Here is a 14,597-nt window from a genome sequence, read left to right on the forward strand (position 1 = left end):
ACATGTTTTGCACAAGAACGCTCTTTGATATCCTACTAATATAATAAATTATATATATGGTAAAGAAGGCAACTGGCTGAAAAAATCAAATCGATGAATTCCCCAAACTTTAGCTTACACATTTACATTTCTTCAACAATGGAGTAATGATAAGCAGAGTCTTGAAGGAAGCTGAATGACAAATATGAAAAAAAAATCTCAAAGCATTTTTAAGAAATGTCCATTTATTTGATTTGAAAGACAAAATTAATAAAATATTTACAAAATACATAAACCGTCAAATTTGGTTCACTTGGACAAATGTGAAATGCAAAATTTCCAGTGTCTACCCCTTCTAGTATTGGTCCCATCAGAAGAACAGGAGTATAAAGGAGAACACGGCAGCCCATCTTACTTGGTTTGTAGAAGCTTACAGATATTAAGAATTTGTTACAGATAGGTGGGTAGAAGTTTTTACTTAGTCTCAAGTCTTGACATTCAGACTGTACATAATCAGAGGTGTTTGACACCAGGATTGCTAATGTACGTTATTACAGATACGGTGGCAAACAAACACCTCATGACCTCACACTCGTCTCTGGAAGAAAGACTTATGAAAATGCTGGAGTTGGGAAATGACCTCCGTGCCTGGATCTGACTGAGCACTTTAGTGAACTTTGGAATTAGCCTGCCTCTATCCAGCTGTGTTGTCAGCCCCTTGTAAAATGAAATGGGTGAAAGAGGACTCCTGAAAGAGCCCCAGACAGAAGCAAACTAAAATGTTTCGTTATAAGCATCATCAGAATATACTTGATCTCGGTAACTCTAAGTATAATTAATAATCCAAATATGGGATGAAAATGCTTCTGTAGAAACCAATGCTCTGACAATGCTGAAAGATTTCTACTATGAAATCACAAGTGTATATTGCGCACAACTTTTAAAAATCCAAATATTTTATTCTCAAATACATTATGAATACATTATCAAGGCAATCACAATAACGTTCCCCCCTATCAGTTGAACACCTATGCACATGTAATACAAGTATAATGAAGCTGCTTCTGCATACACTTTGTAACAGACTTTGAATGTGAATGGAGATCACATTTTCCCCATTTAATTATTGAAATAATCATGTAGGTAAATTACCAGTACTACAAAACATCAGGACGATGGGAGCATGTTATCCAAAACAGTTTGTTCACACTGTTATATCCTATGTTGTGGAATTGTTTGACAAAGTTATGCTTCACTGTGAAAAAGCATTTTGTATAACATGGTGTATGGTTATTGTAATGTTCTACACTCTGACACCGATACTCCTCTTGCGCTAATACAGCTGGTTCATACAACGTTTGAAGGGATTCCATTTCCACTTGTTTGACAGGCCACAGACATTTAAAATAAAATAAAAATATATAAAACCTTCATTCACGCAAGTCTTTGGATACCACGCTACAACTTCCATCTTCTGAAGCCCATGAACAAACTGCAGGCATAGCATGCGGTCACCACAAAGGCAAACACCTAGAGAAGGAAATGAAACACAAAACGACATATTAATGCAAGAATTCAAATACTTGAAAGCTTTGTATGGTACCTGTGTGCCTACCATCATCAGAGCAAAACTTACTTGTGTCCTTCCAAGGATTCATGGTATTTAGTTTAATACAAAAGGTTATTTACAATTACAAAATGCGGGGGGTTATATTAGAGTTAAACCTATTTAAAAAAACATTCAGGGAGAAATGCTTTCAAGCATTACAAAGAACCAATGTTGAAAGGATTTTTACATTTGAGGATCTTCTACAAAAATAATAACCTTGACAACAAGCTGTCAGCATTTCAGCAACTACAGGTAAGTAGTAGCTGAACTAATTTGCATTTTCCTCATATGATATCCATTTTAATCATTACAGTATATTTTGTGTGGAGTGGTTTCAAATTATAAATAACTTTTTTTTTTTTGGAGGGGGGGTAAAGTACTTTACAAAACCAATCTGTAACTGTATAGCTTTATTCTTTTCATAATATTGACTGTGTTTTAAGCCTGAACATGTTAGAATAATCCATGCTGCTTGAAACTCAAAATCAAGACATCTGTTCTGTATTGCCTCTCTGTGGTAGAGGTCCCAGAATAACCTAAATATCTATCATATAATGATGCCAATCCTTGATTCTTTGGGGTTCTCGTAGACAGTTGTCACTACTTATATCTACATAGATTAATGTACAGAAGACATCCAGAAGATAATAACAGACCCTATGATATTTCCATAAATACTCTGTACACCTCCCCCCCCAGTAAGTCACTGGGAGCATGGATAGTTTACTGGGGAGATATCCATTCTCCTGCAGTCTTTGGTTTTCTGAAAACATTGCAGGTATATTTGCAGTCACTAGGTATAATTTATCTTTCATTATGCTTTAATACAAACTTAATTTGGAAGCTTTACTGTGCTTGATGGCACTGAGGAAAGGAATTTGCAATTAAATCTGACTTTTCATTCAGTTTATGCTGTCAAACTGTGATCAGATCCCCGGTGAAAATTATTTTTTAATGTAAAACAAACCCCCTGCACCCCCTCTGTTATGAAAGCCAAAGTGGATTCACCAAGCCTTGATTTAAATGCATTTTAACAATATTTAGAAATATAGGCTATTTTTACTAAGATATCAATGCATACAATATTCATAGTCCTACGGTTGGTTTACTTTTTTTTGCTATTGGAAAAATAGATGTTTAAGCCTGCATGTTTCTAATAAAATGTTCTGTTTGTTCTTAAAACTTCTACATTGAGCTGGCTGTCTAGATCTGTCCTGGGAACTCTGAGGGAAGAACATAATTGGTATAACATTCTCTTTTGAGGATTTGTTTCATTTTTAAATTTTTGAAATAGTTTCTAAGGTTTATGATAGTTGAAACTGATGCATTTGTTTGGTGCTGGAGAACGTTGTGTGTGTGACAGGACTTGGCCAGTCAATTTTTACAATGGTTTAAGATTATGGCCAATATATTAGTGTAGATTTACAATTTAGCATCCATACAATGCTATTATACTTTTCGCTGTGGCTCAGTATCCAGTTATAGCCTTCATAAACATGTGTGTACATATAATGGTGCATCTATTGATTTGTACGGAGGAATTTTCTCATGTATACAAATATGATTTGCCAAGTACTATATCTTGAAAATTATGAATGGATAGTAAAATCAAAAAATCTGAAAAAGGCAAAACAATTGTTTTACCGAAGTGTAAATGCAGTCCCTAAATTGTGTGCTGTATTATGTAAATAAAGGAACACCTGTTTATAAAGTACTACATAGTGATATAACTGTTCTGCAAATAAACACTCACTGGATACTTACAGTAGCCACTACATTAATACTATACTGACGAGCATCCATGTTCGAAATTATATTTCCAGGGGGCAGCACCACAGAAGGTGCTGTGGAATTGGCATTGACCAGTTGTATAACTCCTGCAGCAGATGCGGTTGCAGCTGCTTCAAGCACAGAGGCTCCAAAATAGAACAGCAGTGCAGTGAAGTGGTACACAACATCCTGAAACAAACCAACAGAAGCACAGCATTAAAACACACCAGGCACAAAGTGTAAAACAAGTTCATTGAGATCAAAATGACATATTGAAACCAGTAAGAGTGTGCAACACGTAATGTAAGGGTTAACATTTTCTGTATTCTTGTATAAAAAGACAATTGATGCAGACATGAGTGAAGAAAAAATAATATTCTAATCAACTGCACTATACATCAGCTATTCAGTGAGAACCTGGTGCCTCAGAAACATATGAATACAAATACATAATGTTACAAAAGACAGACAATATTTTTTCTTCCTGATAGTAGTTATTGTTCTGATATCATGTACTGTGGGTATCACTATATTGCAGAAGATTTATATACAGGTGTGTGTGTGTGATATTTTAGAACAGGTTTCCACTTTCAGTCACTGAACACCGCAATCACCCTGAACTTTTCCAAAAAGTAAAAATCGGCAATATTGTATATTCATTTTAAACTGCAGTTTTGGGTAAACCATTTCCAATCCTTTGCTTATAATTAAATGACAAATTGTAAAACATTTGCACATTCCAGTTATAATACCATTACGGTCAACTTAATACGACTGGTCTAACTCAAATGGTCTATGAAGTGAGAATAAAACAATGGTAGACAATTCAGTCTTCCTAGGCTTGAGAAAGGTTAAGTGCAAATCTGGATTGCGCCCTACAGCCTGGAGGTCAAGCGGTCAAATCCAGGCTGAGCCAATTCCAACAGTCTACAAAGAACTGGTCGTAGGATTTGGTTTATCCCACAAAAATCTGGCCTGCAGCCCCGGCACCTGCAGAACCAGTCTTTACCAGTAGAAGCTGCAGCTGCACTCGATTTCACAAGAGCTCAGCCATTTCCATTCTACAATCCCAAGTGAAAGTAGTGTGTAGTCTGATAACCTGCATGATAAGCCAGTTCTACAGTGATTGGCTAGAGCAGAAATGCAGGGAAATGATGTGACCTCTTTGTAACTCAGAAATAGGCCTAAGTGACAATTCTTCTCAAGTGTGAGGCTAGAAGATATCATGTATCCCAGGTTTGGCTGGGCAGCAAAGTTTTTAATGAAATACTATATTGAAGGACAAAGACTGAGTCAATGTATGTTTAACAGGCAAACTCTTTTGTACTTATCTGCATGCACCATAAAAAATATATAATAATCAGAATCATGTTTTAATAAATATAAGCTGGTTCAAAAAATACATTTAAAAATCGATAATTAAATGAACTATAAAGCTTTGTTGGGGTGAATAACTTTCACAATACCTTTGGAAAAAATACTAGAACATGGCGTCATAAAATAATGGTGCAGGATACAGCTCATACATTGGTGTTTTGCTTGAAGGGGCAGGTCTCTGAAACTTTGCCAATGAAGCAGTTTTGAAGCAGAGTTTCTGGACTGACTAGTAGAGTTTGTTTTTCAAGACTTCCTGATTAACATTTACACAAGGGTGAATGTTATGGAGATGGAATAATGCATATAACATGATCTTTGTGTACATTGCTGCAGAATACATGTGAGCTCTTTTTCATCTTGATGTATAACCTGAGAGAGGCAAGTGCTTCTAAAGAGCTTAGATGGTGTTTTATTTCACCTCGAGAGGTGAAAACACTTCAGTGCAAATTTAATGTATTTAATTGCCTGGCTGCTTTATCCAAGGCAACTTGCAAGGTTTTCAAGAACACCAGAATACAAGAATGTAATTGATTTCAAATTATTACATTTAACAGAATAATAAAATACCAGTGCATATGTGCATATAAGGATCCAAAGACCGTACTGGACAACAATGGTGAGGGAGGATGTGCAAAGCATTACAATGCATAAAGTGCAAATTGTCCATAAACGAGGTCAATTTAGCAAGTATGCAGGCAAAACATCAGCCCATATGGGCATAGGAGGCTGTTCCTTTATAGAGGACATTAAAAGGAGATTTGTAGGGCCTACAAATGTAGTCTTAAACTATCAAGGAGTGGAATATGGTTATAGGTTTAGGGGAATATGTAACAAATTATATAATCAATATAACAAAATATAAAACCTCCTCTCACTTCAGAAGGATGCAAAGCTTTGTAAACCAACAGATTTACATTAAATCTGAGAATAGCATGAGAATATGAATGGCATTTTCCCTAGCATCTGGTCTCTGGGTACACCATACTGAATCCAATGCAACAATCATACTTTCCCCGGGTGCTTTCCTTGCATGCACCTTTGTGAAAGCGTTTTTGTAGGTTTTGTTTCTGGAATGGTTAGTTAGCATGATATTCTCCGCAAATCAGTAGAGAGAATAAATAGTCAAAGCTGCTACCTGCATACATAACGGAAAAGGCAGATCAAATCTACTACAGGGGGTGTTAACTGGCATTTCATTACTGGGAAAATGCATGCAATTAAATACAGCTATCTTTACGCATATAATGTCCATGTACTGTGTTCCCCGTCATGTTTTATCTTGAGCATCTGTACTTTATTTTCATGCGTAGGAGTGCACCTATGACTATAGTTCTTGATAATGATCCACAACCCATTTTCACCACAGCACAGGCTTAACACACAGAAGAAACCTCTCACCAGCAAATTCCAGTCGGTGTTGATCTTGTCAGCAACGCGCAGGACGAAAACGATCAGGTACACGGAGGACAAGACAAACATGGTGAGCGACACGAACATCACCCAGCCTTGCAGAAGAGGCACTGGGACATTGGAGGAAGCAACAAGTATCCATACTAGGCTTCCAAAGACCTACCAATGTAAATACATGAAGTTAATTAATGCGGAGAGGCTGCGTTAAGACATAAGAAACGTCAATCTCTGAATAAATCTGAATAATTAAATCACAATAATCATGCATAATTAAGTACAATCGATCAGGTGCAGCACCTAACCGAAAGCATTCAAGATTACAATCCACAAAGCTTTCTAAAAAAAAAAAAATCTGAACTAGCCGTCTCCGGTGACAGAGCAACTGCCAACTTGTCAGCAGCTATAGTCGCGTCCGTTCAGCGCAGATGTCCGCAGCTCTGCGCGGCTCCACCAATGGGATCGGTGGAATTATGCTGATCTGCGCAGAACTGCGGGCATCTGCGCTGCAACAACGCGTCCACAGCCATAGCAGCGGCTGAGCCAACCGTTTGCTTAAGTGGCTCCTGTGTGAGCAGATTTGATTCTACATGGCCGTTATCACACGATTAAAACCAACACAAATACATGACAACTGCCGTGGCCGAACCACAGCCCAGTGCAAAATGAAGAGTCTGCGTGCTCTCCTTTTGAACACTCGTACTGCGGCGCATACGTGAATGCACACAGTTCAAAAGCCCAGGAAAGCGCTACACACTTACAATTTCCAAGCAGATCAAAACCCCCGAATAGGTCCTCAGCACGTCCGGTCCCGTCGGTAAGGAGATGACAGGAGCCGGGAAGGAGGTAGCCGCCGTACTGCTCAGGTCAGACATCCTCACCGCGTCTCGCAGGTTTGTGCATCGGGAGAGGCGAGCGCAGGCAAATTCCTCCCGAGTCATGTGATCAGAGGGCCAGACAGGTGTACCGTAGCGCCGCCCGGCCACGCCCACTGCACCCAGGGATGACGCGACGACGCCTTGAACAGGAGAGAACCGCTTCCAGTGCAGAAACGCGTCAAAGATGATCCGCATCTCTAAAACGAGATAAAATACAATAGTCAAAAGAGACAGGAAAAGTTAAGAGTTTAAATAAAACAAAGACCGGCTACCGGCTGTGCTGACGTGACCTTTTTTTGTAGACAGACGAATGTCACATTGTGCACTGGGGTAAGTAATGAACTCATTCAAGGCCAACGGGGAAAACCAAAACCTACGTCATATAGAGGCAAAGTGGTGTATTACTTTTTCGGTGAAGAAAAATTCACACTTCAGTGAATCTCTAACTCATTGAGTTAGAACAACATAGCCACCTTTTTAACATCCAGAGACCTTACATTGATTGATTGATTGACACAGATTGATTTCAGCCCTGACAAGATACTCTCCAGTACATGATTCCAGTCTCCCAATTGATTGTATTTTAATTTGTGGGTTTGGGGAGTTTAAATGTCCTCCAGCTCGCATCTACTGCAAATATCAAACCCAAATGAAAAAAAAAAAAAGTTAATGGTTAGCTAAGGTATGAGGTTAAGGCAGCTTCTGTTTAGATAAGCAATTGCAAAGTGCACTGTGAAGTGTACATTTGGATTACCTTGTATATCGTTTTAAATTGGAATACAATTGCCACTTTATGGTGCATGTTCATTTAGCTGCAAACCAGCACTAATACTGCATCTCAACTCCAGCATTACTGTATTACAATTAAACAAAATAGAGCTGTAAATTAAAGCATAAATGCCCTGTGAGAATTTGTTTAAGCCACAATTGTGTTAGACCTACAAATCCATGGCTTTTGGATTACTGCTACTATTGAAAAATAAGTGGGGTTTCATTTGTCTTTTCAAATATTATAGTTTTACCTTTTCAATACTGCAACTACATATAGGTGCTTTCTAAAGACTCACATGTGAAGTGAATACAATTCCAGTTTGGATGCTACAGGAGGGTTTCTTTTCAGAGTAATACATTGTTACCATGGTGACACTTCATTACTATTAATCCATCTGGGATGTGAAGTGTTGTACCCAGCAGTTCACACTTCAAGACAGCTGATCAGACGTCCTGATCTGCCATGATGGTCCAGCCTCGACTAAAGATTTTACAATGCAGACAATCTGCACCCTACATAATGTGCTGTCTGTAAGTCCAATATGCCTTGCCTTATTTCAGTCATTCACTAAAAACTAGTTCTATAAGCAGTGAGGTCATAGATTTTGATGAGATTGATTGAGGTCCAGTGACAGAAAAAAAGTGACAGCATGAAGCATGTCACTTTTATACACCTTTATTGCATTCTTTCGCAGGGCTGTGTCCAAGAGAAACAATCATTCACTCACTGGAGGATATTTTACTAATGCAAACGTACGCTTTTCAAGCATTAAGGAAAACAATAGGTAAGCCATTAAGTCAAAAGAAAATAAAGCTTTCTTCCCCCCGTATATTAATCAAACAGTATATGGCAAACTATGATAACATTATATGAAGGCAAGCTATAGTCCAAAGCTTTCAGAAAGCATACAGCCTCTACCTGACCACAGCCACATTTGATATGTAAGCAGAGACCAGTGGAGCGAGATGTTATTGATGTGTCAGTCTGTGTAGCCATGGAGCCCCTTTGCATAGCTCAAATTAAAGTCCTTGCAATGTCAGGCCAGTGGCTGATTTATTTGTTCAAATACTTGCTTTAGTAAGGTAAACCAAGCAATGTAAATAATACAGTGAGTTCTAAAGGATTTATTGGTTTATGTAGAAAGATGTTAAATGCTGTATGACTTGATTTGTTCTATACTGTTAGTGTTAACAAATTAACAATTTGAATTTAACTTCTAAATATATTTTTTTCTTACCACTTCGTTCTGCTATAGAGTTCACTTTCTTGAGTAGTTTGCTCGTGACATACTTTGTAAAGCTGAGTTTTGATTTAGGAATACAATTTACATGAAAACCTTGATCACCTTTATATTCAGCCCTTGGTGTATTGGCTTATTTTTACACAATAGTGAGGTGTGGTTTAGGTGTGTTAGTTTACCCACTTAGATAAGTAAGCTGACACTTTCATAACTATGAACTGCATCACATTGAAACCCGGGCCTAGTGCACAGGTTGCTCTGGGATCTAGTCAGGTGTGTTTTCTGTTAGGTGCAAATTCCATTTTGAGTCTTAATACTGTGTACACTAAGTATCTGTCCAAATTTAGCAATTCTGTTTTAATGCATTCATACGTCTGTAACACAGTCTTTCACATGAAATCCTACATATTTACAAACCAATTGCCATTTGATAGAACCATGTGTGTTTGCTTTAGCTTTAACAGCCACCTTCCAAAATATCCACCTAAAGCCGTGAATGTTCCATAGTAGACAACAGCTAACAGGAAAGTATCATTGCTGAAATGCACTGATTTTCCACTAGCAACCACTCATAGACGAAAAGAAACACTGCTCAGATGCATGGAATTTGCAGACAATTACAAAGAAGGTATCAGTATTATATTTCATAGCAGGCTCTTTAGCCCAAGGCGATAGCCCCTTAGATTGTTTCCAAGATGATATTTATCCTGAAGAGGTTTGAATTTCCCTTGTGTGCCTCTGTCTGTAATTATAATAACAAAGTGATTATGAAAGCTTTCTCTTTGTTGTAAAGCAGCAGTTTAGATCATATCTAAAATGCACAATGCATGATTGACTAAATGCAGTACTTATTTCAGTTGAAGTTAAGCTGTAGGGGTGGTGTGGGGGTGATGGGGGTGCCAGCTGAAGAAATGACACTGCTGAACTTGCCTGTTTAATAGTCTTTTCTAATTTTTTATTTATTTTTTCTCAAACTATCATATTTGGACCATGTTAGGCAATTGACTTAATAGTGTATAGCACATACTAGGACTAGATATGAATCCAAAACTGGTAGTGTGAATTATGATGCACTGTTTTCTGTAACTGAAATGCTGTAAAACGTCAAATACTTGCAATGCCTGTATCCCTTATTTATCAGTTTTTCAACTTATTTAATTCAATCAAGATGTAGCGATCACACAGACACAAAAATAGAGCAATTTACATGAGAAATGTAGACTGAACAAGGACAAAAATGATTTTCAGACACTGGAAAGCATATTTGATGTCTATGGAAGTGAACCACAAAGCTGAGGGGAAACCAGGAGCAGAAATGAAAAGATTTAGGAAAATGTGATTAAAAATGATTTTAATGACCCAAATACGTCAAAACCAGTTCTATATTAAACTTTTGAAATGTCTTTACATTCGCAAGATAATGTCATCTAATGGAATAGAAGTGATATTCGCTTCTGTAATTCAACTATTTCTAAAACTTTTTTTGTATAAATTACAATAATTAAAGATCCCTTCAGTTTTAAATATGATGCATTTCTTGTCATTTTGTAGTTTTACATTGATCACATAATAGGTTTCTTACCCATTTCCCCAGGGGAAAACATTACTCTAATTAGGTAGAAAATCTCTTCTGTCTCCTTGATACCTAAAATGACTGTGTAACCATGCACCATGAACATTTCCTTCACTACTTTGTAGTCCTCATGCTGGTATTGTCAGATTTTGAAGTTGGCCATGATGTCTTCTGTGCTAACACCAATATACTGACACTTTGTATTCTACATTATGCAGTGTTATATCAGGCTTTTTAGAAATGTTTTACTGCTGTCTATATTTTTATAAGCAACGAGCCTTAGCTCATATGATGATTTTCTCATAACATGACTGAAGGATGAACAAGTATACTTGTTTGTTAGTTTACACTGTTGGTGAACATGATTGGAAAGTAATTTTATTCAAATTCTGCTACTATTTACCAAATGTCTTGTATGCCATTTTAAATTACATTATTAAAAAACGGGTACACCGAAAAAGTCCCTCTAACACAACAGAATGTGTGCTAATATAAACTGACACTGAGAAGCTGTCAATTAAGATGATCTCAGTGAAACATGTGATGCCTACCTGTAAATTACCTGCTACATGCTTCATGCTTTGAATTAAGTACACAGTTACTGCAGAAGAAGCAAGACTTGTTCCACACAACAAGCTTTTGATACTAGTAGACTTTTGCAATATTGTCCTAAGAAAAGGCATCTGTTAATTTTTTTCTACTTCGCACAATATTTTGAAATGTTTTCCAACAGGGGGGGATTGGACCCGAATGGTTGTCATTCAGAGCAGGGCACTTCTATAGAGTTGGTGTTAAAGTGGAGCTGCTCACATTACAATAGAGTTATGACTGAATCAATTTCTTATTTAATTGGTGTAAACCCAAACTTTTCTTATTGTGTACCCCCTTCCAGATTTACCAGCTGTCCACTACCCCTACCAGCAGACACACTTTATTTTAACCTATTTAATATCAAAGCATTGTATTTAATTTGTTTTTCATTTTAATATACGTTTACTTAAAAACTTAAACAATGGCTTAATAATACTATCCGTTAATGTGTCGGATGTGCTTGTTTGTTCGAGCATAGGCGTCGAGTTTGGAGTAATGGTAGGTGGTTTACAATCAATGCACAGTAAGCAATGTAAATGTATTATTATTGTTATGAATAAATATTACTGGTAGTAATAATGACAACAATATAACTAACTACATTTGAATATGCTTTTATATTTTTTCAACACAGACCAGCCTATTTGATTGGTTTTATTTCGTTTTTTGTTTGTTTCACTGAGCTCCTAGACAGGTGCACTCCTTGCAAAACTGATGATATCTCTTGAACAGTTATTTGTAAATATCTGTGTTTTGAGAATAAAAATACTGTCTGTATAACTTAGGTTTCTTTGTTAATGCACGTTTCTGTATTCATTAAAAAAACATATAGAATTAAAAAACCTTCATTGTCTTATGTTTGTGATATGTACAGTGAGGGAAAAAAGTATTTGATCCCCTGCTGATTTTGTATGTTTTCCCACTGACAAAGAAATGATCAGTCTATAATTTTAATGGTAGGTGTATTTTAACAGTGAGAGACAGAATAACAACAAAAAAATCCAGAAAAACGCATTTCAAAAAAGTTATACATTGATTTGCATGTTAATGAGGGAAATAAGTATTTGATCCCCTATCAATCTGCAAGATTTCTGGCTCCCTTTAAGAGAGTGCTCCTAATCTCAGCTCGTTACCTGTATAAAAGACACCTGTCCACAGAAGCAATCAATCAATCAGATTCCAAACTCTCCACCATGGCCAAGACCAAAGAGCTGTCCAAGGATGTCAGGGACAAGATTGTAGACCTACACAAGGCTGGAATGGGCTACAAGACCATCACCAAGCAGCTTGGTGAGAAGGTGACAACAGTTGGTGCGATTATTCGCAAATGGAAGAAACACAAAATAACTGCCAGTCTTCCTCGGTCTGGAGCTCCATGCAAGATCTCACTTTGTGGCGTTTCAATGATCATGAGAACGGTGAGGAATCAGCCCAGAACTACATGGGAGGATCTTGTTAATGATCTCAAGGCAGCTGGGACCATAGTCACCAAGAAAACAATTGGTAACACACTACGCCGTGAAGGACTGAAATCCTGCAGTGCCCGCAAGGTCCCCCTGCTCAAGAAAGCACATGTACAGGCCCGTGTGAAGTTTGCCAACATCTGAATGATTCAGAGGAGAACTGGGTGAAAGTGTTGTGGTCAGATGAGACCAAAATCGAGCTCTTTGGCATCAACTCAACTCGCCGTGTTTGGAGGAGGAGGAATGATCCCAAGAACACCATCCCCACCGTCAAACATGGAGGTGGAAACATGATGCTTTGGGGGTGTTTTTCTGCTAAGGGGACAGGACAACTGCACCGCATCAAAGGGACGATGGACGGGGCCATGTACCGTCAAATCTTGGGTGAGAACCTCCTTCCCTCAGCCAGGGCATTGAAACTGGGTCGTGGATGGGTATTCCAGCATGACAATGACCCAAAACACACAGCCAAGGCAACAAATTAGTGGCTCAAGAAGAAGCACATTAAGGTCCTGGAGTGGCCTAGCCAGTCTCCAGACCTTAATCCCATAGAAAATCTGTGGAGGAAGCTGAAGGTTCGAGTTGCCAAACGTCAGCCTCGAAACCTTAATGACTTGGAGAGGATCTGCAAAGAGGAGTGGCACAAAATCCCTCCTGAGATGTGTGCAAACCTGGTGGCCAACTACAAGAAACGTCTGACCTCTGTGATTGCCAGCAAGGGTTTTGCCACCAAGTACTAAGTCGAAGGGGTCAAATACTTATTTCCCTCATTAACATGCAAATCAATTTTATAACTTTTTTGAAATGCGTTTTTCTGGATTTTGTTGTTATTCTGTCTCTCACTGTTAAAATACACCTACCATTAAAATTATAGACTGATCATTTCTTTGTCAGTGGGCAAACGTACAAAATCAGCAGGGGATCAAATACTTTTTTCCCTCACTGTAGGTTTCATATGATCATTATATTTATGTAAAATGAAGTAATTTGCTGCGCTGTGATTAGACGGCTGTAGTCCTGACGCGTAGGCCGGTCACTGCGAGCTTAACTACCTTGTAAAGCAAATCCCATCAGAGTTCAGAAGCCTATTAAGAAAATGCAATAATACTTAAAAAATGCATAATCCGCCATTACACAGTTTCTTGCACGTACCCCCCACCAGTGATGTCTGGCATACCCCTAGGGGAACGCGTACCAGTTTGAGAACCACTGGTGTAAACTATCTGAAGGATTTGAAGTTGCAGAGAATGCATTTCTTCAAAAAATCCACAAGAGGGAGACCAGGCATCAGTACAGATCATAATGTACTGGCAGAGTAATAGTACAGTTGAAATAATCCACCTAGGACAGTTACTCCACCTATCCCACTGTAACCAGCAGGATCCTCACACCCAGTCATCTGAGCACTACAGTGTCTTCTGTGTCTGGCAGAAGCAGCCGACAGTGATGCTGGGGATCACTGGACTCTGTGGCCTCAGCAGCTGATTTTACCCAGTGCCACTCTGCGATTGGCAGTGGATGTGTGATGAAATATCATGAATACATTTTTTTTTTCTTTTCTGGAAATTAAAATGCATTCTGATTTCACTGAGATCTTAAGAAACCGTGATTCTTAATAGATTGTAGATCACAAAGTATTTGTGTTTCCTACCAATGGGAATTCTTCAGTAACACATTATAGACTGCAGACAATTTTTTCTATTGAAGTATCTCTTCTACAGTTTGTGAAGATTTACTGTTAAATGGTTAAAGAATCTGGGCTTCTACAGTAGTTTAATTTTCACACCTTATTTTTGATCCTTTACCGTAGTGGTGCCAGGATTTCAATCTCGGCTGGGCCAGAGAAATTAGTGGAGGGGATGAATTTTAATTGATTGAAAAGTTGTTTCTGAATCAAAATGCATTTGTAATTGGATAAATTTAGCCTATGTTAAAATG

The 14,597-nt window shown here is 38.0% G+C and overlaps 1 protein-coding gene across 1 annotated transcript; it reads right to left on the minus strand.

Moving 5' to 3' along the window:
- Positions 1-203: 203 nt before the first annotated feature.
- Positions 204-7,108, minus strand: mal2 (mal, T cell differentiation protein 2). Its single transcript, XM_066691405.1, has 4 exons — positions 6,904-7,108; positions 6,134-6,304; positions 3,353-3,547; positions 204-1,509 (listed from the first exon to the last, which is right to left on the minus strand). The coding sequence occupies exons 1-4, from the start codon at positions 7,081-7,083 to the stop codon at positions 1,438-1,440; spliced, it is 618 nt and encodes a 205-aa protein (XP_066547502.1). The 5' UTR covers positions 7,084-7,108; the 3' UTR covers positions 204-1,437.
- Between the last annotated feature and the right edge of the window lie 7,489 nt (positions 7,109-14,597).

Source organism: Amia ocellicauda, chromosome 18 (genome assembly GCF_036373705.1).
Source record: "Amia ocellicauda isolate fAmiCal2 chromosome 18, fAmiCal2.hap1, whole genome shotgun sequence".
Classification (NCBI taxonomy): domain Eukaryota; kingdom Metazoa; phylum Chordata; class Actinopteri; order Amiiformes; family Amiidae; genus Amia; species Amia ocellicauda.

What these genes read in the sequence shown, in the direction of transcription:
- mal2 (XM_066691405.1), bottom strand. Translation starts at nt 7,083, where the DNA reads ATGACTCGGGAGGAATTTGCCTGCGCTCGCCTCTCCCGATGCACAAAC. An exon ending in TTTTGATCTGCTTGGAAATT is followed by an intron (nt 6,305 to 6,903) that starts GTAAGTGTGTAG and finishes TTACATTGGTAG; the next exon opens with GTCTTTGGAAGCCTAGTATG. An exon ending in GTATTAATGTAGTGGCTACT is followed by an intron (nt 1,510 to 3,352) that starts GTAAGTATCCAG and finishes TTCCTTCTCTAG; the next exon opens with GTGTTTGCCTTTGTGGTGAC.